The 20599-nt window shown below is 51.6% G+C and overlaps 13 protein-coding genes across 13 annotated transcripts; 7 read left to right on the top strand and 6 right to left on the bottom strand.

Moving 5' to 3' along the window:
* Window positions 1-154: 154 nt before the first annotated feature.
* Window positions 155-838, top strand: CC1G_04101 (hypothetical protein; the record flags this gene model as incomplete). The annotated part of the gene is made up of 3 exons (XM_001836736.2): window positions 155-229; window positions 293-401; window positions 456-838. 3 exons carry the CDS (start codon window positions 155-157, stop codon window positions 836-838), a joined length of 567 nt encoding a protein of 188 aa, XP_001836788.2.
* Window positions 839-982: 144 nt separating this feature from the next.
* CC1G_04102 (hypothetical protein) lies at window positions 983-2840 on the top strand (the record flags this gene model as incomplete). The annotated part of the gene is made up of 9 exons (XM_001836737.1): window positions 983-1243; window positions 1292-1421; window positions 1473-1614; window positions 1667-1732; window positions 1788-2041; window positions 2096-2118; window positions 2175-2306; window positions 2359-2439; window positions 2502-2840. The coding sequence occupies 9 exons, from the start codon at window positions 983-985 to the stop codon at window positions 2838-2840; spliced, it is 1428 nt and encodes a 475-aa protein (XP_001836789.1).
* A 28-nt stretch (window positions 2841-2868) lies between these two features.
* On the bottom strand, window positions 2869-4665 carry CC1G_04103 (hypothetical protein; the record flags this gene model as incomplete). The annotated part of the gene is made up of 3 exons (XM_001836738.2): window positions 2869-2878; window positions 2938-4568; window positions 4624-4665. The coding sequence occupies 3 exons, from the start codon at window positions 4663-4665 to the stop codon at window positions 2869-2871; spliced, it is 1683 nt and encodes a 560-aa protein (XP_001836790.2).
* A 217-nt stretch (window positions 4666-4882) lies between these two features.
* On the top strand, window positions 4883-6134 carry CC1G_04104 (ulp1 protease family protein; the record flags this gene model as incomplete). The annotated part of the gene is made up of 6 exons (XM_001836739.2): window positions 4883-4931; window positions 4984-5037; window positions 5110-5579; window positions 5626-5766; window positions 5819-5905; window positions 5958-6134. 6 exons carry the CDS (start codon window positions 4883-4885, stop codon window positions 6132-6134), a joined length of 978 nt encoding a protein of 325 aa, XP_001836791.2.
* Window positions 6135-6682: 548 nt separating this feature from the next.
* Window positions 6683-7149, bottom strand: CC1G_04105 (hypothetical protein; the record flags this gene model as incomplete). The annotated part of the gene is made up of 2 exons (XM_001836740.2): window positions 6683-6826; window positions 6928-7149. 2 exons carry the CDS (start codon window positions 7147-7149, stop codon window positions 6683-6685), a joined length of 366 nt encoding a protein of 121 aa, XP_001836792.2.
* A 337-nt stretch (window positions 7150-7486) lies between these two features.
* On the top strand, window positions 7487-9205 carry CC1G_04106 (hypothetical protein; the record flags this gene model as incomplete). The annotated part of the gene is made up of 3 exons (XM_001836741.2): window positions 7487-8383; window positions 8439-8586; window positions 8820-9205. 3 exons carry the CDS (start codon window positions 7487-7489, stop codon window positions 9203-9205), a joined length of 1431 nt encoding a protein of 476 aa, XP_001836793.2.
* A 589-nt stretch (window positions 9206-9794) lies between these two features.
* CC1G_04107 (hypothetical protein) lies at window positions 9795-10542 on the top strand (the record flags this gene model as incomplete). The annotated part of the gene is made up of 4 exons (XM_001836742.1): window positions 9795-9807; window positions 9859-9891; window positions 9944-10020; window positions 10072-10542. 4 exons carry the CDS (start codon window positions 9795-9797, stop codon window positions 10540-10542), a joined length of 594 nt encoding a protein of 197 aa, XP_001836794.1.
* Window positions 10543-12459: 1917 nt separating this feature from the next.
* On the bottom strand, window positions 12460-13261 carry CC1G_04108 (hypothetical protein; the record flags this gene model as incomplete). The annotated part of the gene is made up of 3 exons (XM_001836743.2): window positions 12460-12650; window positions 12707-12832; window positions 12883-13261. 3 exons carry the CDS (start codon window positions 13259-13261, stop codon window positions 12460-12462), a joined length of 696 nt encoding a protein of 231 aa, XP_001836795.2.
* A 260-nt stretch (window positions 13262-13521) lies between these two features.
* CC1G_04109 (hypothetical protein) lies at window positions 13522-14448 on the top strand (the record flags this gene model as incomplete). Its single annotated transcript, XM_001836744.2, has 1 exon — window positions 13522-14448. The coding sequence occupies one exon, from the start codon at window positions 13522-13524 to the stop codon at window positions 14446-14448; it is 927 nt and encodes a 308-aa protein (XP_001836796.2).
* Window positions 14449-14872: 424 nt separating this feature from the next.
* Window positions 14873-15248, bottom strand: CC1G_04110 (hypothetical protein; the record flags this gene model as incomplete). The annotated part of the gene is made up of 3 exons (XM_001836745.1): window positions 14873-14912; window positions 14968-15044; window positions 15096-15248. The coding sequence occupies 3 exons, from the start codon at window positions 15246-15248 to the stop codon at window positions 14873-14875; spliced, it is 270 nt and encodes an 89-aa protein (XP_001836797.1).
* A 1954-nt stretch (window positions 15249-17202) lies between these two features.
* CC1G_14507 (fungal mating-type pheromone) lies at window positions 17203-17313 on the top strand (the record flags this gene model as incomplete). The annotated part of the gene is made up of 1 exon (XM_002911463.1): window positions 17203-17313. The coding sequence occupies one exon, from the start codon at window positions 17203-17205 to the stop codon at window positions 17311-17313; it is 111 nt and encodes a 36-aa protein (XP_002911509.1).
* Window positions 17314-17668: 355 nt separating this feature from the next.
* On the bottom strand, window positions 17669-18740 carry CC1G_04111 (hypothetical protein; the record flags this gene model as incomplete). Its single annotated transcript, XM_001836746.2, has 2 exons — window positions 18492-18740; window positions 17669-18417 (listed from the first exon to the last, which is right to left on the bottom strand). Exons 1-2 carry the CDS (start codon window positions 18649-18651, stop codon window positions 17669-17671), a joined length of 909 nt encoding a protein of 302 aa, XP_001836798.1. The 5' UTR covers window positions 18652-18740.
* A 329-nt stretch (window positions 18741-19069) lies between these two features.
* On the bottom strand, window positions 19070-20218 carry CC1G_04112 (hypothetical protein; the record flags this gene model as incomplete). The annotated part of the gene is made up of 3 exons (XM_001836747.2): window positions 19070-19137; window positions 19208-19960; window positions 20071-20218. The coding sequence occupies 3 exons, from the start codon at window positions 20216-20218 to the stop codon at window positions 19070-19072; spliced, it is 969 nt and encodes a 322-aa protein (XP_001836799.2).
* Window positions 20219-20599: the final 381 nt, after the last annotated feature.

Raw genomic sequence — 20599 nt, forward strand, 5'->3', positions numbered from 1 at the left:
GATGAGAATGCGGAGCCTGTACATTGCCCGAAACACCACACCAGCGGCAGCATTACTTGTTTGCCTCATCTGCTCTTAATCTGCGACCGTCGATAAGAATCTTACCAACCCATCAGCAAGCCACCATCGCCTGGACTGGATAACTCGCTACATCATGAAGACAACCCCCTCCAAAGCCCGGAGGAACGTAGCAGGTGCGCCGTATCGTCTGCACCGTACTCTACCCAAGGTACGCACCCTTTCCTGGTTTCAGTACGTACCACAGTTGATCGACAAGCGTAACCTGTCTCAGCTCCCCCCTGTTTTAGACGCCGTTATGCCCATTGCAACTCAAGACACATCCCCTGCACCGGAGATTGGAAACCAGACCCTAGACGGAAGCTCGGCGTTGATCCCCAGCGGTAGGTTTATGGCTATTAACCTGTAGAAAGGTTAGCTTACGTCGAAGCGCGCAGCGTCGACAAGTATCATAAATTGCCTTCGCCGCAAGCTTCGAGGTTCGAACACCATGTACACTTGCTATCAAGTTGAGAACTCGTCGCAGTCATTCCATCCATCTCAAATACAATCGGTCAAACCCAGCGAAGGCGATGTGTTTGTCCACACTCTTACGCCAGGAGGGCTGAACAGCGTTTGGACTTGGTCGCAGGAGACCTGGACAGTTATTACTCAGGGGGGGAAGCACCCATCGCTCGCGAACTACGTCTTCTCAATGGAGAAGGGTGCAGGATGGGTGACAGTTAAGAGTTACAATACCTATCAAACCAGAGGATTGAGGCGGGCGTCCCTTCCTAGCACTTCATCTGGAGGGATGGGCCTGTCTACCATGTCTATATAGCGCGCTTTTGCCTCCGTTTAATCCAATCACGCCCTGGGCGGCTCGCGTATTGTCGTATGCCATGAGGATACCACGTTTTGGAGGCCTTTTAATCGCACTCGCGGGCTGCCTTTACCTTTGTCCCACTATTCAATCCAACCAACAATGAAGCCTTACCAGCAGCTCGATCCCATCGTCCTCTCCCGCCAAACTCAGGTGACGGCAATCGCATTGTCTTCTTCCGGCAGTAATCTCGCAATTGGCACCGCCGATGGTACCGTGGAGTTTTGGGCCATAGGCGGACGTCGCCTTGGACAAGTTGATTTGGAAGAGCGAATTACCGCGTTGCAATGGGCAACGACAAACCCATCTCAACTCTTCATCGGCCTTGCTTCCGGGCTCGTTTTGTTTCTCGAGGATATACACGTACGTTCGTTTTCCAGTTCCAGAAACAAACACTAACATTGGTTAAAGGGTCAAACCCGACGTGTAGCAACTGGCGTCAGTGGTGCCCCTGTGGAATGTCTCGCCCAGGGCAAAGCGATGGACTGTCTAGGGATTGCAGTGGGACCTGAGATCCATGTCGCTCGACCTATCAATCGACGTAAGTATCTCACCATTTCACATTCTTTCCAGTCGGTCATTCTTGTTTTAGGTGATTATGCAACCACCAACATCTTGCCCGCGCCAGCTGGCTCCGGGGAAGGTACCACCGACAAGACCGTTCAAGGCAGAGGCCTTCACTTTGTCCAAGAGGATGACCAGTTGATCGTCACTTACCTGCACCATGGCATACGGTATGTGTGGCGCCCGAGCGAGCAGGTCGATCAATACTAATGTATTGTATAGTTGCTGGGATATATCGACCGGAGTTGAGCTCTGGCAACTTCCTCCATCGCGCCTCACTGGGCTAATGTAAGAAATTACATCTGGTCGTCGTCCGACTGACTGACCCCTCGTTGCCTTACAGCGGGTTCTCTGATATTTCCTCCGACAACCGTTACCTTGCGCTCTCCAACATGGCCACAGGGGTCGACTTATACTCTCTCGACTCGCTGACTCTATCGAGGCACTTCCCGATGCACATGGTCCCCGAGAAGAACAAAGTCATGATGGTCAAGTTCCTGCGAAACGATGGATATCTTTCATGTGGTGCGCACGAAGGAGGTGTATGGATCTGGAACGCTGCGTCTGGGCAGCCTGCTCAGATTCTTGCTGCGAAAGGTGTGTCAGTTGATCATCTCAAGAATACCTTGTCTCACAGAAAGTTGTCTTCAGACGTGCCTGTACAATTGATGGCTGTAAGTACTACTTCTCTAGACCCGCGTGATCATTCTTCAAGTCCATAATGTTACAGGTATCTGTATATCTTGAAGATGAATTCGTAGCAACTGTTTCCAACACCCTCGAACCACGCGTCGATATCTGGCGAGTTAAACTCGAGACTCCTCTCTCGAAGAAGCTGAGGATTCGTTTTCAACGGGCCAAGGTCAGTGCTGGAGTCATCCTGGTTGCCTTATCCCCTCAATGATTTCACGCAGGCGTTCATCCGCATCGTTTCCAGCTCCCATTTCTCTTCCTTGTTGTTTGTGATGCTTGTTATCGTTATCTATTGTGTAACTGTGGGTCCCTCGCTTGCCTCACCTTCAGATAAATTGATTATAACTGACTATCGTAAATTCAGCTCTGGAAGATGTCGCCAGAAGATATTCGTGGATGGGCTTCCCTTACTCATACCCGGCTCGGTACGACCTTCCGAACCCTCTCGAACTCTGTCTCTGAAGGGTACCGTGCTCTTTCAATGACTATGAGGATTGCTATCCTCCAGTGGCTCGGTGTTCCCCCTGAATATATCACTCTGCCCCCGCCAAACTTTGTGCGACTCGACAGTCATATCACTAGGCCCGGGGTAGTAGACGCCGGTGCTGAAACGATGAACAATATCATTACGCAATTCCAATCTGCAGGGACTGCATCTACCCTAGTACCTATTCTCCCTCTACAGTCGACCTGTCCTGCTTAAATTACTACATCAACTTGCCTACTGCCACCTAATACAAACTTCGTCCAACGATAACAATTGCAACCAACCAATAACATTAGCGACTTCGTCAGCGCACATCCATCCAAACGTCTCGCCTCCCCGGGTAACGAGCAGGTTCTTGTCGATCGATGGGAGGACAAGGGTGAACGACTTGAAGCGCTGCTTGACCTCTTCCCACCTGGACACAAAGGCAGGGATTGTAGCCAGTGTCGTAGGTCTGCGAAGGGATCGGATGCGGAGCTCGAGCTTGCGAAGGAGAGGGAAGAGGGTACTGTCTTCCTGCCAAACCTCTGCAGCTTGCTCTAGTTTCCCAAGCGAGAGGCCACCCACGCAGAGTGTGTCGAGGTCCTTCATCAATCGAAGGAGCTTTCGGCAGTGGAAAAACGAGTAGCCGACTTCTTGGAACGTGAGGGAGAGGGATGTTATCCCTCTGATGACGAGCTCATGAGCTTGGGACAGGTAGTCAATTAGCCAGCAGAAGGGATCATCCCACCCCATAGGGGTGTCGCCGACGTCGGCGTCCCGAGCGAAGGGCCTTTCCATGAACCATAACCCGCTTGTGCATAGGTCCACTTCGAAACGAATTCGACTCTCGGCCCCTCCCAAGCCAACGGTCCAGTGCCGATGAGTATAGGTGATGCTGAGGTGCTGCTCCCGACGACTGTGCTTCATCATGAGGTCTATTATACCCTCCATGGTGTTGACGAAATCGTCCTTCTTGACCATTCGTGCATCGGTAAATCGCAATCCCAGCCGAACAGTTGTCGTAGCTGGAAGGAGGATACGATTGCACAACGCCAGGGCAACAGTAGCGTCCCCTGTGTATGAGAGCGATTGTAGAAACTTCATCTCGACGGGCTTGATCCTCCACAGGGCTGGGTGCTGGTGGAGGGGGATGGAGTCCACAAGGGCGTCGTCCAAAGTGACCGACCGCAACTTGGGGAATGATCGTAGCAAGGAAATTGTGTGACGGATTCCCTTCCTATCCAACAACACGCTGAGGTCGGCAACTGGACCGTACTGGACCACTAATGTGTCGAGTCTCGGGAAGACATCAGGTTGGTTTGGAACGGGGAGGGAGCAATTGATTAGAGTGAGCGAACGAAGTTGGGGGGCGTGGCCATGGAAGAGGGTGTTTGGGAATCGAGTCTCGAATTTGTAGGGGAGTTCGGCGTCGAAATCGTTAACGATGACACATTTCTTGAGCAGTGGTGCAGGTTGGGACAAGAGATATTGACTCCATTCCGTGTGATCATCGGCGGGCCAACGAACCGGCAAGTGAAGGTGTTCGCAGCGGCTGATGTTCTCTTTGGTAATCTCCCGCATGGCGTCAGTCGGGGGGCGGTACCTCCGGGAAAAAATTGAAATCGCGGATGTCCCAATACGGCCGAACACTTCTTTGAACCAACCATTGTCGTTTCCCTCAACAACTAACACCATGCTCCACAGCGCTCCGTGTTGCAGGACCACCGCACGCCAACGAGCGCATACTTGGGAGATGTTCGCTACAGTCATGATGTCGGCCTCTCGAACGGAGTCTCGGTCGAAACGATTGTCGTAGTCCACCGCTTCCAAGAAGATGAGGAAGAGGATCTCGTTGGGAAGGTCGTCGATAGTGACTGGTTGGTGAGCCTTCCCTAAGGATGCCTGTACCAAAGGCTGACGGTCTCTCTGTTTGAAAAAGCGCTCCAATCCGTTCAGAGGGATCTAGGTGGTGTACACTGTAAGTACTTACCAACCATCTGTTGACATAGCCACTAACAGACTCTGGTAGGCGCGAAGGAGGGGTCGCTACGGTGTTCATCGCAATCTCAGTGGAAGGAACAAAGGAAACCAGAAGGTCCCCAGAACTAGGCTTATAGGTCGCCGCGCACGAGGCAAGTTGCAGTCACGCTCGCGTCTTGATCCCTGTTGACCTGTCTTATCGGTCTCCTTCCATAGGCTTTCGAATTCTGTTCCATCGTATATCCCATTCTCGCAAGATTGCACCTCCGGTTAACCACGGTTCCTCCGCCATAGCGATGCCTGAAGACTCAAGCGGTTTGCATCCACCACGCATGAAATCGCAGAGTAATTCCATCTATTTCTTCTTCGAGACTATCATACTGATTCCCGCTCTCAGGGTGGATAAATCTGTTGCTTCTTGCTCGTCGACGGGTGGAGAATATGTTTCAAGGTACGGGTATTCATTGTACTAAACTCAAAAAGATGTATCGCTAACGAATGTATTCCTGATCTGTTCGACAAGATAATGAAACGGCCGCCAGCGACTCACTTTCACAGATAGCCCCGACAGGCGATGATCATGACGCTCGTGCCAGTGAAATTGAGATCGTTGAAATACATTCGCGCAGCAACTCCATCAGCTCTTCGATGGCCAGTCGCCCTGATGGAGGGTTCGAAGATTCCGGCTCAAGTCTTGCTCTCTCACATGCCGACGAGGTCGAAATGTCAGTATATCTTCGGGATTCGAGCACTGTCTTCCGTTGTGGTGGCCAAACGATAGCAGCAGAAGACCTTGGCTGCCTCCTCCCAGGGAAACGGCTCAACGACGAAGTAATCAATTTCTACGCAGCCTTGATCAACCGACGTTCTCAAGAGTCGACCAATGTAATGGTGGATGAGGAAGTATTGAACGCGTATTGCTTCAATACTTTCTTTTACACGAAGCTAGAACGAGACGGCTATCACGGGGGCAGGTTATTCCGATGGATAAAGGTATGTGTACGTCTCCTCTCCCAGCACTCCATTAACACCCTTGAAGTTCGATCTGTTTTCAAAGGATATTATTTTGATCCCCATTCATTGCTTGGACTCTCATTGGAGTGTCTCTGCAATTAATCTCCGGGAAAAACGATTTGAATTCTACGACAGTATGGGCCTTCGTCCGAGGAAGGTTTTCGATGTGAGTACAATCTGGTCCCTAGCTACGATTTCATAACGCATTGTCGAATTAGAATCTACGAAGTTTCATGGCTCAAGAGCATTACCACAAGAAGCAACATCCATTTGACTTCAGTGGCTGGGTAGACTTTGTTCATGATGTATGGTCCATTCATTTTCGCCTTGATGTCTCAATGACCAAAATAACACAAGGGTCCCGAGCAAGAAAACGATTACGACTGTGGTGTATTTGCATCTCAGGCCTTGCAGGCGCTCTCTCGCAGACGTTCAACCTTCAACTTTGCTCAAAACGATATGCATGGTCTCCGCCAACGAATGATCCTAGAAATTGGCAGGGGTAAACTATGGAATGATCTCCTTACCTATTAAGTATCTCGACCAATATATGCGTTTTTCTCTTTTCATTTACGATGCAAGCCGTGCGACCTAAAGGTTCTTGGCCCTTACTCCAGCCATTGCTCACTCCACATCTTCAGCGCCTACAACTTCATGTGGCCTCACCCTGTAGCCACCACACCGAATCTTTGTCGCAGTCGCCGGATTGAGGTAGCAACACTGTTCGATTCAATGTTCGAAGGTGTTCTAACTTCTGCCTACTTTCACCGCTTTCTATTGACGACGACGAGGGGGGCGGCAATGTTCGAGTCGGGTTCGAAGGTGCCGGAACTGCGTTCCGCCTGCAAAGGTCGCACGTATTGAACATCATGCAAGGGAACTACTAGCCAAGGGTTGGTACGCAGCCGAGGGGGAGGGATATGGAGTGCCAGAATCGCGAAATAACCCTTGATATTCGTCTGTTTCATATAGAATAGGTACAGGATTGGGTGGATAAACGTACACCGACAAGCAACCGTTGCAGGAGACGACTTCGCCATCAGGATAGGGAAGTCGAGCAGCTGTGATTTACTTCCCTTGTCTTACTTGGCTACACAGCCGAGGCGAAGGATTTCTCGACAGAGATGGAAGGCCTTTCCGAAACGAGACTTCTTTCGCTCCTTCGTGGTCAAGGTCTTAACAGGCTTCAAGTTCATGTTGTAGTCGAGATGGAGGTAGTTCAGGCTCTAAGAGAGGGAAAGGTTAGATTCAGTTGACACGGTGGAAACCTGAAAGTCTTCCCTTGCGATGAATCAAGAGATTTCTTTTCGTTGAAGAAGGGGTCGACGAAGTCGGGGATCGAGAAAGTGTCTTCATCAGCACCGTTGGGCCCAAAAATTGAGTCCTCGTGTGAGACGAGGGGCATGTTCTTGGGCTTGGAGCCACGAAGGGAGATAGGGTTGATTAGCGGGACGAAGTAAAAGGTGGGGAGGTCAGGGTCGTCGGTGCGAATGTAGACATTCTTGGGATAGTGGTAGGGAGCGATGTGGACAGAAGCCTCCCGGTCCATTGGCTGAGTCGGCTCCGAGAGCACCAACCCCAGAACCTCCCCGAGTCGAAAACGAGCAGGAGTCTGTCAATGCTCTTTCAGACATGGCCCCCAAAGCAACACATTCACGCGATGACATTCCCGATGACATTCTGGCAGAGCTACACGCTCAGACCTCCCCGTCTTCCATTGAAATATCGCACCAGAGTACACTCGATAGTGATATCGAGATAACCGGACACACGAAACGCACCCAGACGCCGGCCATTCACATTGTCGATGGGGAGTGCAATCACTGCAAAGGATATCTGTTCAAATTAGAGGATGGTTCCTCGCCATTCCTCGTCTACTTCGGACCATGATCGCCAATGACTGCAAACTCGATATTCTCCAACTAGGAGAGCGATTTGGATCTGTCACGGAGGTGATGAACATTCTGGCGCAGCATCCCGAATGGGATAAAGCACCACGCCGTCTCAAACTATCGATGCTGGACCGGGCAATGAAGGAGGTCAACTCACAGGCTGATCATCTCTCGCCTCAGCATTGGAGAGGTGATGTAAACGTCCGTCACGTCTCTCTCCAGACGGCTTGGTCGAGAGGAAGGAGGATTGTTGAAGAGGAATATCCGAAAGCGATCGCTGTGCTGGAGTCTGCTGAACTCACCTACCCACCCATTGATTTTCTGGCCCCCGGAGGGACCCTTCTTTTTGATGCACCCCTACCACAAGATGATCTTGACGAGAGTCTGGAATCATTCACCTTTCCTTTACCCGTGTCTCCCGACCTCCCGGAAATCTCTGGTGAAGTCGATATTACAGAGATGGAAGGCCACGCTAGGTGCCAGACGGACCGAGAGATCCAGACCGAAATCGAAGAAGAACTCGGAATTCTCAGCGACTTGCCTCAGGAGAAGGGAGGAATCGAAAGAACACTCACGATCAACGGCCAATCGGTTCACAAGTCCCGTATATTGGCAATGTACGGAAAGTACAGGAAGTCGGTCAGCTCTACTGACCGATTGAAGCGTGTCCAGCAACTTGAACGCTATACCTCGAAGCTCGAGCCGCAAGCCAACCCCCTCACCGGCGCACTGACGGAGGAGTCATTTGTTATGATCCATGACCCTGTTGCCACCCTCCTCTGCTCTGAAAAGCGGCTATGGCTTTGTCTGGGCGAGGTCAACTCTATCAGATACGATGGACAGCCTGTTGACAGACTTGTCCATTCGCTTCTTTCCGAACCGGCGGTTTCTGTATCTTTTCAAGTACTCGGACTTCGCAACACTACGATTGACGAGGACCCTACAGCTCAGAACGACTGGAGAACTGTTCCTTACCATCCAGAGAGAACATTCGAGGTTCCTGGGAGGCGCGCGTTACGAATCTCATGTTCCCAACCCAGGCAAGTCGTGCTTCATCGCTGAAGGTCCAAAGGTCAACGATATAACCGACCTTGGTACAATTGGCACGTCTCCCTGCCCACTCTGTGGCGACTATCGTCTTGATCTGTCGCAGGGGCAGCGGGTTCTCGAGCACATTGGGAATCACATCCTATTTGATCCCAGAGTCCATCGCTCTGAAGAGCCCTGCGGACTCTGTCTTCGTCCGTCTCCCCAATGCAGATTCCGGGTTGTAAAGGGGAACAACCTCTATCCGGAACTTTTTTTCCGACACCCCCTTGCTTGACAGAACATTGGTCACTCTTGGCCGTCGTTTCAAAGACGGAAGCATACGTATACCAGCTAAAAGGCAACTACGACACGTTCTGCTATGAGTGCGAGGTGGCGACAAACTACATGAAAGACCAAAGTCTTCGCGGTGGCTGCCAGGTCGGAACCATCCCACTCTCCCAGCTGGACTGGTTAAAACAGAAGCTCAAGGAGGTCACCGTGATTCGACACGACTTCAACTTCGACTGCCAAAACTGGGTCATGGCCGCCATTCAGGCCTTGAAAGACCACGGAGGTATTATCGCGCCCGGGACGACTGAGAGGAAGGTCCGGGCTGAGATGGAGGAGGAGAAAGAAAGATGGGAAGTGGCGGACGACATCCTATTCGAACGGTTATTTCCTTGAGGCGCCCCTTCTTCCTGATTCAGCTAGCTGCTATGACTATCAATGTACCTCTCGATACTTTCGATCCACACTACCTATAGTTGGAAATCGAAGCAACGTTTAACTCTAAATTGTCTGTGAGTGGAAGGCGGGCACCGACGTAAAGGAAAGTCGGTCTGAATCTAGCTATAGAAGCCGTCCGGGTAACGCACCGTCTTGCTTTCGTCACTTGGTTGCAAGTCCATTATGCTCGTCGAGTGGCGCGGAAGTTGTCGAATTCCCTCGGAAAAGACCAATGAACTTGATGGAACGTGGCCAGATGTGATCTTTAACGTTAACGAGTGCAGTGAAGTTCAATTGTCAGAGAGAAGGGACACACACAGAGGCTCAGAGTTCTCTATGGAGCATACCAGACTGCGACAGGGCCGAGAACCAAGAATAGAATGGGACATGAATAAGCGCCCATCTCTGGGCCCCTGTCCTGGACAACGGCGTTCGCCGATGGCTTTCAGACTCTGCTCTCTGTCCTGAAAACAATACGGGGCTTCAAGTCTTCCAAGAACGACACTTATAATCGCTTTGAACTCGATGAAAACATCTTAAAATCGCCATGGGTAGAACAAGTAAGCCTTAAATCTTTCTGCGAAGAGTCTCCACTGACATTTTCGAGGTAGAAAACCGCAAGGGAAACGTCCCAGTCAAATCCAGTAAGAACGCATAAAATTGGAGATTCCAGTTCTGTAATCGTGCTTTCTGCAGAACTGAAGAAGGATCCTGGAATCCCTAAACTGCCTGACCTTAAAGTGAAGGTCAAGAGCCAGCAGAAGAAGCCCGATGTGCGTAGTGCAACGTCTCTAGCCTCCTCATGATAGCTAACCAAGATATAGGTCCCCTTGGAACGACGTTTCGATTCTGATGCCCACATGGCCTCAGAGCCAACATTGTCGACACTTGCGCAGCTTGCAGCCGAAGCTTCATCCAACGTTCAGGAAGAACCGTCGTCGTCTACGTCAACCAGGGAGAAAACCAAGGAACAGCTACGGCGCTACTATGTCAAGTCTCTACATAAAGTTATCGATGAAAGCGACATCATTCTCCTTGTCCTTGACGCGAGGGATCCTGAAGGATGTAGGAGTCGTTTGGTTGAAGAAGAAGTGCGGAGACGAGAGTCAGAAGGAAAGATCACTGGCATCCGTGTCTCCTTGCTGAAAGAGTTCGGGGGCCATGTAGTTACAGGCTCCGGTGAAGACGGTAGTGAATCCTCGACGTGTCTCGAATTTGGACCGGCCAAAGTCGCAGAGCAGGCCTCCAACGGACTACGATGTATACAGCGAGAGATTCTCGCGGGAGCACCATAAGCGCCTGCACTGCTTCTACTCCATCGACAAACCGGCCAGTGAGTCCCCTAGAGGTGGAAGAAGGAACTTCGGAGGCAAAAAAGCCAGGATGACAGCGATAAACGAGAAGTTAAAAAAGATCTTGTGGAACCAGCCTGGAAATACGAGCAAGAACATTCCGGGATGCCTCCGAATTTGTGTCGGGATGCCTGTCTGCATTCGTTATAACATCGCGACGGAACTGTGTATCACGAAGGGGCAGGAAGGAACAGTCGTGGGTTGGACGTCCAAGCCTCATCCTATGTATCCATATGCCCAGTGTCTGGAAGTTTTGTTTGTGAAATTAAAGGATCCTCCGAAGACTATTAGATTGCCTCATCTGCCAGAGAACGTGGTGCCTGTGACGAAGACCTCCACTCAAATCAGAGCCCGTTGGCGAAACGACTTCAGCACTGTGATAAATCGCACACAAACACCTGTCTTGCCGAATTTCTCTATGACAGACTATGCATCTCAAGGTAAAACAAGGGATGCGAACGTGGTCGATCTGGTAAACTGTCGAAATTTCCAGGCAGTGTATACGTGCCTATCTCGGGGGAAGACGGCCGACGGTACCGTAATCATCCAGGACTTCAGTGAGGCGAAACTTAAAGGGAAACTGGATAAGGATATAAGGATGGAATACAGGGACTTAGCGCGTCTCGACGAAATTACGGACCGTGTTTATCGCGGAGAAGTGCCCGAAGGCTTTCTTTACAATACCCGAAGAGCCACATTGGAAGCCTATTCTGACTGGTTAGCATTAAACACTCTGGAACGAGCGGAGGTCCCCGAGAAGGCATCCAACAAAAGACGCCATGCCTCCGACGACATAGATCTATGCAGTCCTGCCAAGAAGGCCAGGGGGTTGGGCCACGGGCCCGCGTTGGAGGACAGAGGTCCTGTAGGCCTTGCCTGGGACGCACACGATTACAGTTGCGCTTATGACAGCCTGGTGGCCATGGTTTACAATATTTGGAGGTATTCTGCCGACTATTGGACAGCATACTTCCACAGTACATCTTCCTACCTGGGTACACTCTCGACATCTTTCTTGCAGCTTGGGCATAATGGGAAAGATTTAAATTACGCGCGGAACGTACTGAGGGAAGAGTTGTGGTCGAAATACCCCACGGACTTTCCCAAGGGTCCAGCAATGTGCGACATCGGCGATCTCTTGCGGGTTTTGCTAGGACTCGGGGAGGGACAGAGAGGTATAGCATGGTGTGAGGATTGCCGCAATGTTTACCCTTCTCCTCGTCCATTCATGTGCGTGGACAGATACATGATAATGGTGCCTAAGTCGTCGATCCAGGAATCACTGCATCAATTGGAAAGCGGGATGATTGCTTGCCCTCAAGGGCATCGTAGAGGCCATTTGCAACATGAATTCGGACCTTGGCTGTGGATTCAGACTGAAGGTACAGACGACTACAAGGTATCCGTATGCTTGCAAAACATTTCGAAATCGAGTACTTATCGCTTAGCAGGTGCGAGCTATCTTGGAAACAATCACTTCACGACGAGATTCGTGGATGCGGATGGGAGCGTGTACTTTCATGACAGCATGAACACATCCTCTCGCGCGGTCTACGAAGGCAACGTTAACCACAGTGACTGGTCAGATCGATTGCTCAAGGCGCCGGATGGGAAAACGGCCGTAGTCTTTTTTTACGTGAGGGTGGCATATGCCGGATGGGGGTCCACAGCTCCATTGGCGTGATCGTGCTTGGGACCACAGGAAAGAGAGGGTTGTGGAAAGGAGCGGGAGAGGAGAAATGGGGCCAGGACGGAAACGGATAGCAGAATTTTGTCATGAACATTGGTGCCCGATGATAGACAGGGAAAGACCTCATATACAAGTCACATTGGGAGAATGGGGCAGGGAGGGAAAGGCGGTTAAGGAGACTGGAACGATGTCGTGTCGGATTGCATTGAAGATTCCAGCATGGCGATAGCTTCGGACAGCAAGGGCAACGCGGGACCTTCAAGGTGAGGAGGAAGACTGGATGAAAGCTGAAGGAGAAGGGCGTGGACTTCAGCGGTTGTAGTCGACAGATTGGTAGTTCGTAGAAGGAGGGGAGTGTAGTCTGATATGATGAATGAGTGGTTGCGTAGCGTGAATGGCTATGAAGAGACACGTCACTGGCGCACAGGTCGAAATAGGAAACGCGTAATTCCGTGACAATTGCACGCAGGCGCTCAATTTGACCGGGAAGCGATCCGGCAAGGTTGCGAATATTAGAGGCCTTGTCGTCGAACAAAGTGAAGCCTACGAAAACGGTAGGAAGAGGGGTATTGAAGTTGTGTGTTGTGACGTACCTCGAGTTGCGCGAGATATTAGGGTGGGAACGCCTGGGTGCTCGATGGCGAGAAGACGCCAGCGTTCGTATGAATCCATGAACGCTTGTAAAGAGCGTCCAGTGAGCGCGGTGTGGTCTCGGACTCTTTGCGCGATGAAATCTATGAGATAAGGACATCGGGTTAAAGACGCGACGCAGGCCTCGCATCCCATGGTGTCGGGGGAGATGCGACAGTCGTATGCGTTGGGTGAGCAGGCATGGGACCCACAGCCTTCGCGACCGACGAGGAGGAGAAGATCAGATGCCCAGTTGCGCCAACCTGGGCGGTCATGTTCTGCTTCGAGTGCAGTGAAAACACCAGGCTTTCGGACAAAAGCGAGTAATTCGGAGTCGGTCATGGTCGACGGAGAGAAGGAACGGCAGGTCATGTTCTGAGGCTGGATTGGCCATTGCTTGAGACAAGTGACGTAGGTGGACGAAAGCAGACTTACCCATTCTGGCTCGGAATCTCGGCGCCTCGCGGCCGCTTCCCACAAGTGTACTAGTGCCGTCCGCGACGGATCTGACTTTGACGGATCACTACATCGATAACCTTTTTGACTTGCACCTTGACCTCAATCACTTCGATATCGACCACCACCATACCAGGGGGAAGGCAATGTTCGACTCGATTCGAAATTGCTATGCCGCCGAACTGGACCACGAACACCGGTACCACGACTACCGGCTTCGACCGCGACCACCACCACCGCCGGCAATCCTTCGACATCGGCTTCGACTTCGACAACCAGCTACCACCATACCAGGGGGAAGGCAATGTTCGACTCGATTCGAAATTGCTATGCCGCCGACCACGAACACCGGTACCACGACTACCGGCTTCGACCGCGACCACCACCGCCGCCGGCAATCCTTCGACATCGGCTTCGACTTCGACAACCAGCTACCACCATCCACTATCCACCACTCACCACTTGGCTCCGACCACCACCATCCGCCTGTGGGACAAGGGCACTATTCGATTCGATTCGAAAGTGCCCTACCCGCCGAACGCTGGGCGACGAACACCACATGGCGCTTCAACCGCGACCACCACCGTCTCCGGCACACCGACGACGACGACCACGGGCACTGTTCGACTCGATTCGAAAGTGCCATGCCGCCGAAGAACCTTCGACCGCTACCACCACCGCCTCCAGCACCCCGACGCGCCCAAGACTGGACGACTTCGACCCCAACCACCACCACCTACGACGACGACCAAATTGACGTTGGCACTGTTCGTCTTGATTCGAAAGTGCCCTACCCGCCGAACGCTGGGCGACGAACACCACATGGCGCTTCAACCGCGACCACCACCGTCTCCGGCACACCGACGACGACGACCACGGGCACTGTTCGACTCGATTCGAAAGTGCCATGCCGCCGAAGAACCTTCGACCGCTACCACCACCGCCTCCAGCACCCCGACGCGCCCAAGACTGGACGACTTCGACCCCAACCACCACCACCGACGACGACCAAATTAACGTTGGCACTGTTCGTCTCGATTCGAAAGTGCCCCACTCGACCACTATCGCCATGATCCGTCTTGGGAGGGTACTTTTCGACCTCGATTCGAAAGCGCCATACGGCTGAATACTGGACGACGAACACGACACCACCACCACCGCCTTCGTGAGTCTGGACCGCAGCGATTCTTCGATGAAAACCAGGGGTGCGACGATGATAATGACAATGTGCATTTCGACGACGATGTATTTTAATGTACATTAGGGCCCAAGAAAACAATTCTATGAGTATTTTACAAGCAAGAAAGACATTGGTACGGATAGCAATAGGACAACGAGTGCAATAGATAGATAGCAACGATAAATGTACAGACAATGGTGGTGGATATGGATATCTGAATGTGCAGGGTATAGGCGCAGGGGCGATTGTGGTGTCTAACGCCGCTGGCGTGTTACGAATGACTTTTGGGCTCTCGGCGAGGTGAAAAATGCGGGCGTTTATCGAGGAGTCATTTCAATTTTGAAGTCAACGGGGATTCTAGCGATCCGGTGTTGAAAAAAAATCGCCTAACTGACTGGAAAAGGGCACTTACTGCGCGATAAGAAACTGTCCTTCGACCACAAACCCTTCCATCCAGCCCAGAAGCGCGTGCGATATCCCAAATTCGAACTAGAAACAAACGTAAACCTTTTTTCGACCGCGATAATGAACGACGCTCACCGAAAACCCAACTCTCCCCAAATCCAGGGCGCCGAATTCCACTCGCAGCCTCCACCCTCGCTGCAACAAATCAATTCCTTCGCGTCGATTGAAGGCGTCGTCGAGTCCAATCACATCGTCTGCGACTCGATGCAAATGCTGGTTGTCGGCCATCGTTGGTTTCCAGACGGTTGTGGGGTCGAGTTGTGGTTTGGATAAAGTGGATGTTGTAGTCACAGTGTGAGAGAGCGCAGCCCCATGCCGCGATCACGAGACGACTAAAAAGGGCATCTCGGCGCTTAAATAACACATTCCTTACCACAGCCTTTAGTTCCTATATATGTGGCCCACACTACCTCATGCGGAAACATACCGATTGGCTTTTGTTGTTTTTTTTTATTTTTGATCAAGTTACCCCGGACCTCTGGTCAATAAGTTGTTATCATTCTTACTTCCCACAGCTTCCCACCTGCATGCATTCACGTGCGCGTTGCAGCTGCGCTGCCGCTGCGCTGGTACCCTGGCCTAGTTCTGGCGAGCTGCGCGTGTGCCCTGATCCGACTCTGGTGGGCTGGAGCCAGTGCCCTGGCTCTGACGCTGATCGTCTGGACAAAGGGGCTCAGGGGCCATTGATATTTTCGGGTCCAGGAAAGGTGAAAGCAAGGGCGCCTTGCCGACGGCTTTCCAGCCGGTGGATGACGGAGATGTAACTCGGATCTTCGGCACCCTGTTCCTGGCCTCCGATTGCCGAGAGGATATGCCTACCTTTTACCTCAAGTTCATGTGTCGGACAATACGCAGGACGGTTTAACTGACTTTGCAGGTTTTTCTGGTTATAATAGGTAGTTGATAGTCAAACATTCTTTTGTATATTAAGTGTCTTTATTTGAATATATAAGCTGAACTTTCATTGGGCCTTTTGAGGGGCTTGCTGGGTTGCCGAAAGCTGATATTTCTCACACTTTTTTCCCTCCTTCGAAAGCCCACCGTGCCTCTTGTGATAGCCTGTGGCCCAGGGAGCTTCTGGCGAGGACACCCCGGCGCGGAGCGTCCGCTTCCCACAAGTGACACAGGCGCTGGACGTTGGTGTGACCGGACGGACAAGGCCTGACGGTTGGTAGAGGCGGTCCCATGACCGGACAACCGGTGTCACGTCCAAATCGGGACCGCACCAGCGCGCCTGGGTGGCAGCCGGTCCGCAAAATTGGTCGATTATTCACTGTGCCAAATAATTGGCCTAAGAGCCCGTGGGAACCGTCCATCACCGGTGCCTGAGGTGCGCGCGTTTTCAAAAGAAGCGTTTTCTGCTCGGCACGATACGGCGCAGTGGTCCATACTCCTACGATGCTGAGTTTCTAAGAGATTAAAGAGACGAAATAGGTTCTGGGATACTTTGCATCTCTGCAACGGGCATTGCTAATGTACTAGAACACCAGCGAGGACGAAATTGCAAGATAACGCCAATATGAGGTTAGAAGCCGTTTGGGTTTGTTAGGTTTGACCTTCTGGGACAAACAAAGAGCTCGACCCCCTACAGCTTCCAGTTCAGTGCTTCCCATTGGCGAACCGACTTCGCGCTATTGTAGATTGGGAGCGCTTCTTTCTCTCAAAGTATAGGCCCCTCGCCCTTCCTACATGGGAGTAACTGTGTGTCCAACGTCCACATTTATTGTACCACTTCCTAGCGGTGGATGATCTGCACCCACATCATGGAAGGGACGTCTTGTTAATGTACACTCCGTAACGGCATCCTCGTTAGATATGGATTGACCAACGGACAATAAGATGAGACCGCTTTGGTCAAATCTTGCCATGGAGTCCCTTCCATTCTGGTTGGATGGCGTGAAAACTCACAGAGTCGACCGTGCGACAAAAAGGGCTTTCTCGTACTCTATTTTTGGGACGATCGAAGAAGTTTGAACCTTTATTGTCCCCATGGGGAGATGTCCACAGGAAGTCCCTAGTCTCCCGTAGTCAGACTGACGAATGTGTGTTTATCGCTTTTCTAATTGTCGATCCTGAACGTTTGTGGACTTTCTTCGAGCGGAGGAAAGGTATAAATACGATGCCATGACGAACATACGTCCCTCAGTTCCTCCAACTATTTCACTCTCACAAACACATCGCAATGGATTCCTTCACTATCTTCTCCAATAACGTCAACGAAATTACTTCCATCCCCACTGAGGAGGAAGTCGCTGGAGGCCGCGGAAACGGCGCTTACTGCATCATCGCTTAGATGATGTTCTCCATCTACCAACCCACAGTAAGCGCTCGTAGTCCATCGCAGGACTGAAAGTGTACTCATCGGACTCGTTCAGACCCGTTCCCCTTGCATCTATTCGCATTCAACCAATTAGCCTCATGTATTGATTATTCCATTCGCCCTTGTTTGCATCGGTTGCACTGCGAATTAACGCCGTTCACTGCATTTTGTACTGCTAGTATCTTACTATTATCACTATAAACACCCCTACCATTTCAACATCTGTGGTGGGCTCGATTAGAACCGAGACATACCGAAGCTGAAGGGTGATACTATTAGGCGCCCAGGTATAACGCCCTCGTATGTGTTGCGTAAGAAGTCTCACATATCAACCACTCATCAAAACTACACTTTTCTTCCCCCTCCTCCTCTTCAAAAACAAAGCCGTAAACCCAAGCAACAGCAACAGCGCAAGCCCACCAATAACACCACCTACAATCGCACCAGCGTTCGGTCCAGATGGCGCACCCGATTTGCTTCCAAGCTCCGTCTCCGCCGAGATGGCAGAGTCTTCAGTTTGGGTGCTCCCTATCATCGACACAGTCTTGACTCTGAGAGTTTGATATACCGTGCGGTCGCCTCCGACGGTTTCGTTGCCTGTTGAAATGATGCGGGAAGTAATGGAAGGTGGCCCGGTGGGTACGACCGATGAGTTTCCTCCAGTCACGTTTTGGGCGCTATCATTTGTGCGGCTGGTGGGCGAAGCTGGCACCGGAGGTTGCTCGTCGGAAGGGCTTTCGTCGTTCGAGGGGCTGGGAGATGGAGTCGTAGTCGGGGTTGGAGTGGGAGTTGGGACTGGAGGTGGAGGTGGAGGAGGAGGAGGATCCCCCGCTTCTGGCTGTTCAACCCAAATTACATCCAGCCAAAAGTCAGAGTTCTGTCCTATATTCCTAATTTTAAGGGTATGCCGCCCATTGGGTAGGACAGGCGACTCGTAGAAGAGGTACTGGTGTAGGTCTTCCTCGATCGGCGACGGAGCGACGAAGCGTGTGGGAGGGCGGTCGTCGATGGTGTATTCGGTGGTTGGACGGCGTGCTGGGTTGGTACCTATCAAGCCGTAGACTGACACTCGAGTGCCTTGCAATTGGCGAGGGCGAGTTAGGCTTCAGTGAAAGAGCTCGAGGACTTTTGTGGGTAAACTCGAAACGCACCTTCAAAGTTGAAAGTCACTTCAGCTCCGTCGAAGAGAGACCCAGTCCTCGTGCCCATGTACTCGGTGCCGTCGACTGGTCCCCATGCGATTACCCATTGCCCAGCAGGCGCCGAATAACGAAGGAGAGGGTCTCGGTCGTCATACGCGATGCGCGGCATGTCTCTGTAAAGAACGTGGTGTATAAAGAGTGACTGTCGTAGCAGCTGGAGGGAAGGAACGAAGGGGAGACGAAACACGAGAGAACGGTCACAAAGTACGTCGCGCAACTGTTAGTACGAGATACGGGAATAAATTCAAAAAAAACAACGCTTTCCCCCGTTGATCATGGGACAGATGAAACGCCAACTTTGCTCACCCAGGGGCCAGGGCGCGCCGCTCGCTGTCAATGATATGGATCTTTGCGGAAACCTTGCATCGTTCCAGTATTGAACGTCTTGTCATCAGAATGCCGACGCCAAGCCGTAATGGGCGTCTATTTATTCAAGGCATTCTGAAAATAGAATCACTTGACTAATACCAGAAGTGTATAGATAAGTACATTAAGAAGGGAATCCATTCGGGTAGAATAAAGGGCTCTCAAGCGGCAGGCGTCTTCTGGAACGTCGCAGGCGCAACTGTGCTATACCGGGGCGGAACGAATGGATCTGCAGAATGATCAATGATTAGTTTTCGCCCCATCAAATTCAACGAAGTCCTTCTTTCCAAATCACTCACCAACTTGCTCAGCCCTTTTATTCGCTCTCCTCCTCCTCAAAAACACGAAAACAATGCCAACAACCAAGCCTAGTGCTAATGCACCAAGCACACCTCCCACAATCGGGCCCGCATTCGAACCTGCAGAAGACGAGTTCTGGCTCCCTCCGCTGGAACTAGAGTCCAAACTGTTCGAACCGCCAATCGTCTCGATTACGATTCTCTGTGTTCCAGACACGTCGATAGTCTTGACTCGAGTTTCGAGCAACAAAGTGTCCGTTCTGCTTTCAGGCCCCGTGGGGCTGGATTGAGAACGGGGAGTGGGAGATGTCCTTGGTCGATCGGAATCTTCACTCGTACCGGGCTGGAGCGTGCTGTTCTCATTCCGCGTTGGTTCAGGCCTTGGTTGGCTGACAGGTCCAGAGCCGCCTCCATTCCCTCCACCTCCTCCACCTCCACCACCACCACCTCCTCCTCCTCCTCCTCCAGTTTCCTGAGGCTCAGGTTCCTCAGTCTCGGCATCCGGCTGGTCAACATAAAACACATCAACCCAAAGCGCTCCCTGTTCTCCCATCTTCGTGATCCTCAACGTGTGCGGACCATCTGGTAGGACAGGCGACTCGTAGAACCGCTGGTTGAATTGGAGTTCCGGTCTGGTTATCCCTTCGAATGTGGATGAAGGACCGCCGTCGATGCTGTATGAGCTGATAGGGTTGTTGTTGGGGCTTGTCGTGTTTCGTTCGGAGAGGGTGCCGTAGACTGTTATGCGCGTTCCTACATGAGGTAGTAGTAGGGTGCAATTATTAAAAAAATGCGCGGTCAGTTGGTGAAAAACAGTATTTGGAAGAATGCAACGTGGTGAGATGAGATGAGATGAGACGAACCGGTAAAACTAACACTGACAGTCGCCCCATCCGAGTCTGAGCCCATCGTCGTACCGGCAAACTCCCGCCCCTCGCGTCCACCCATCCACCACAGCCCATTGCTATACCGCACTGCTGGATCCCTATCGTCAATGGTCACTCTTGGCATTCTTCAAGCCACGGTTTCTTCGAGTAGCGGTTTCTTCAAGTTCCAGTTGGCGGTTTTCTCCAGAGTTGGATTTCGAATCCGAGGCTGAGCCAATAAATAGTACGTCGGTTAGAGTTAATGTTATAACCCGTGAAGGGAGGAGAGAGACAACGAGCGACGGAGCCTTATGCGCTCGAAGTAACCTTCAAAAAAGAGTGTTGCAGTGCTGGAAAGAGAAACCAAGCGTGAAGACAAGTTGAAGGAGCGGGAAGTGGCAACCCGTGTCCTTCCTACCATGCCAACATTCCAAACACACTTACACAGTGCGGATCTATCAGGACTCAGGAGCGCCAAGTGGCGGCGTCGACGTCCCCGAAATCGATAAGTATCAGCGCCCATGAA

This window comes from Coprinopsis cinerea, assembly GCF_000182895.1.
Source record: "Coprinopsis cinerea okayama7#130 chromosome 4 map unlocalized cont3.4, whole genome shotgun sequence".
Taxonomy (NCBI): Eukaryota; Fungi; Basidiomycota; class Agaricomycetes; order Agaricales; family Psathyrellaceae; genus Coprinopsis; species Coprinopsis cinerea.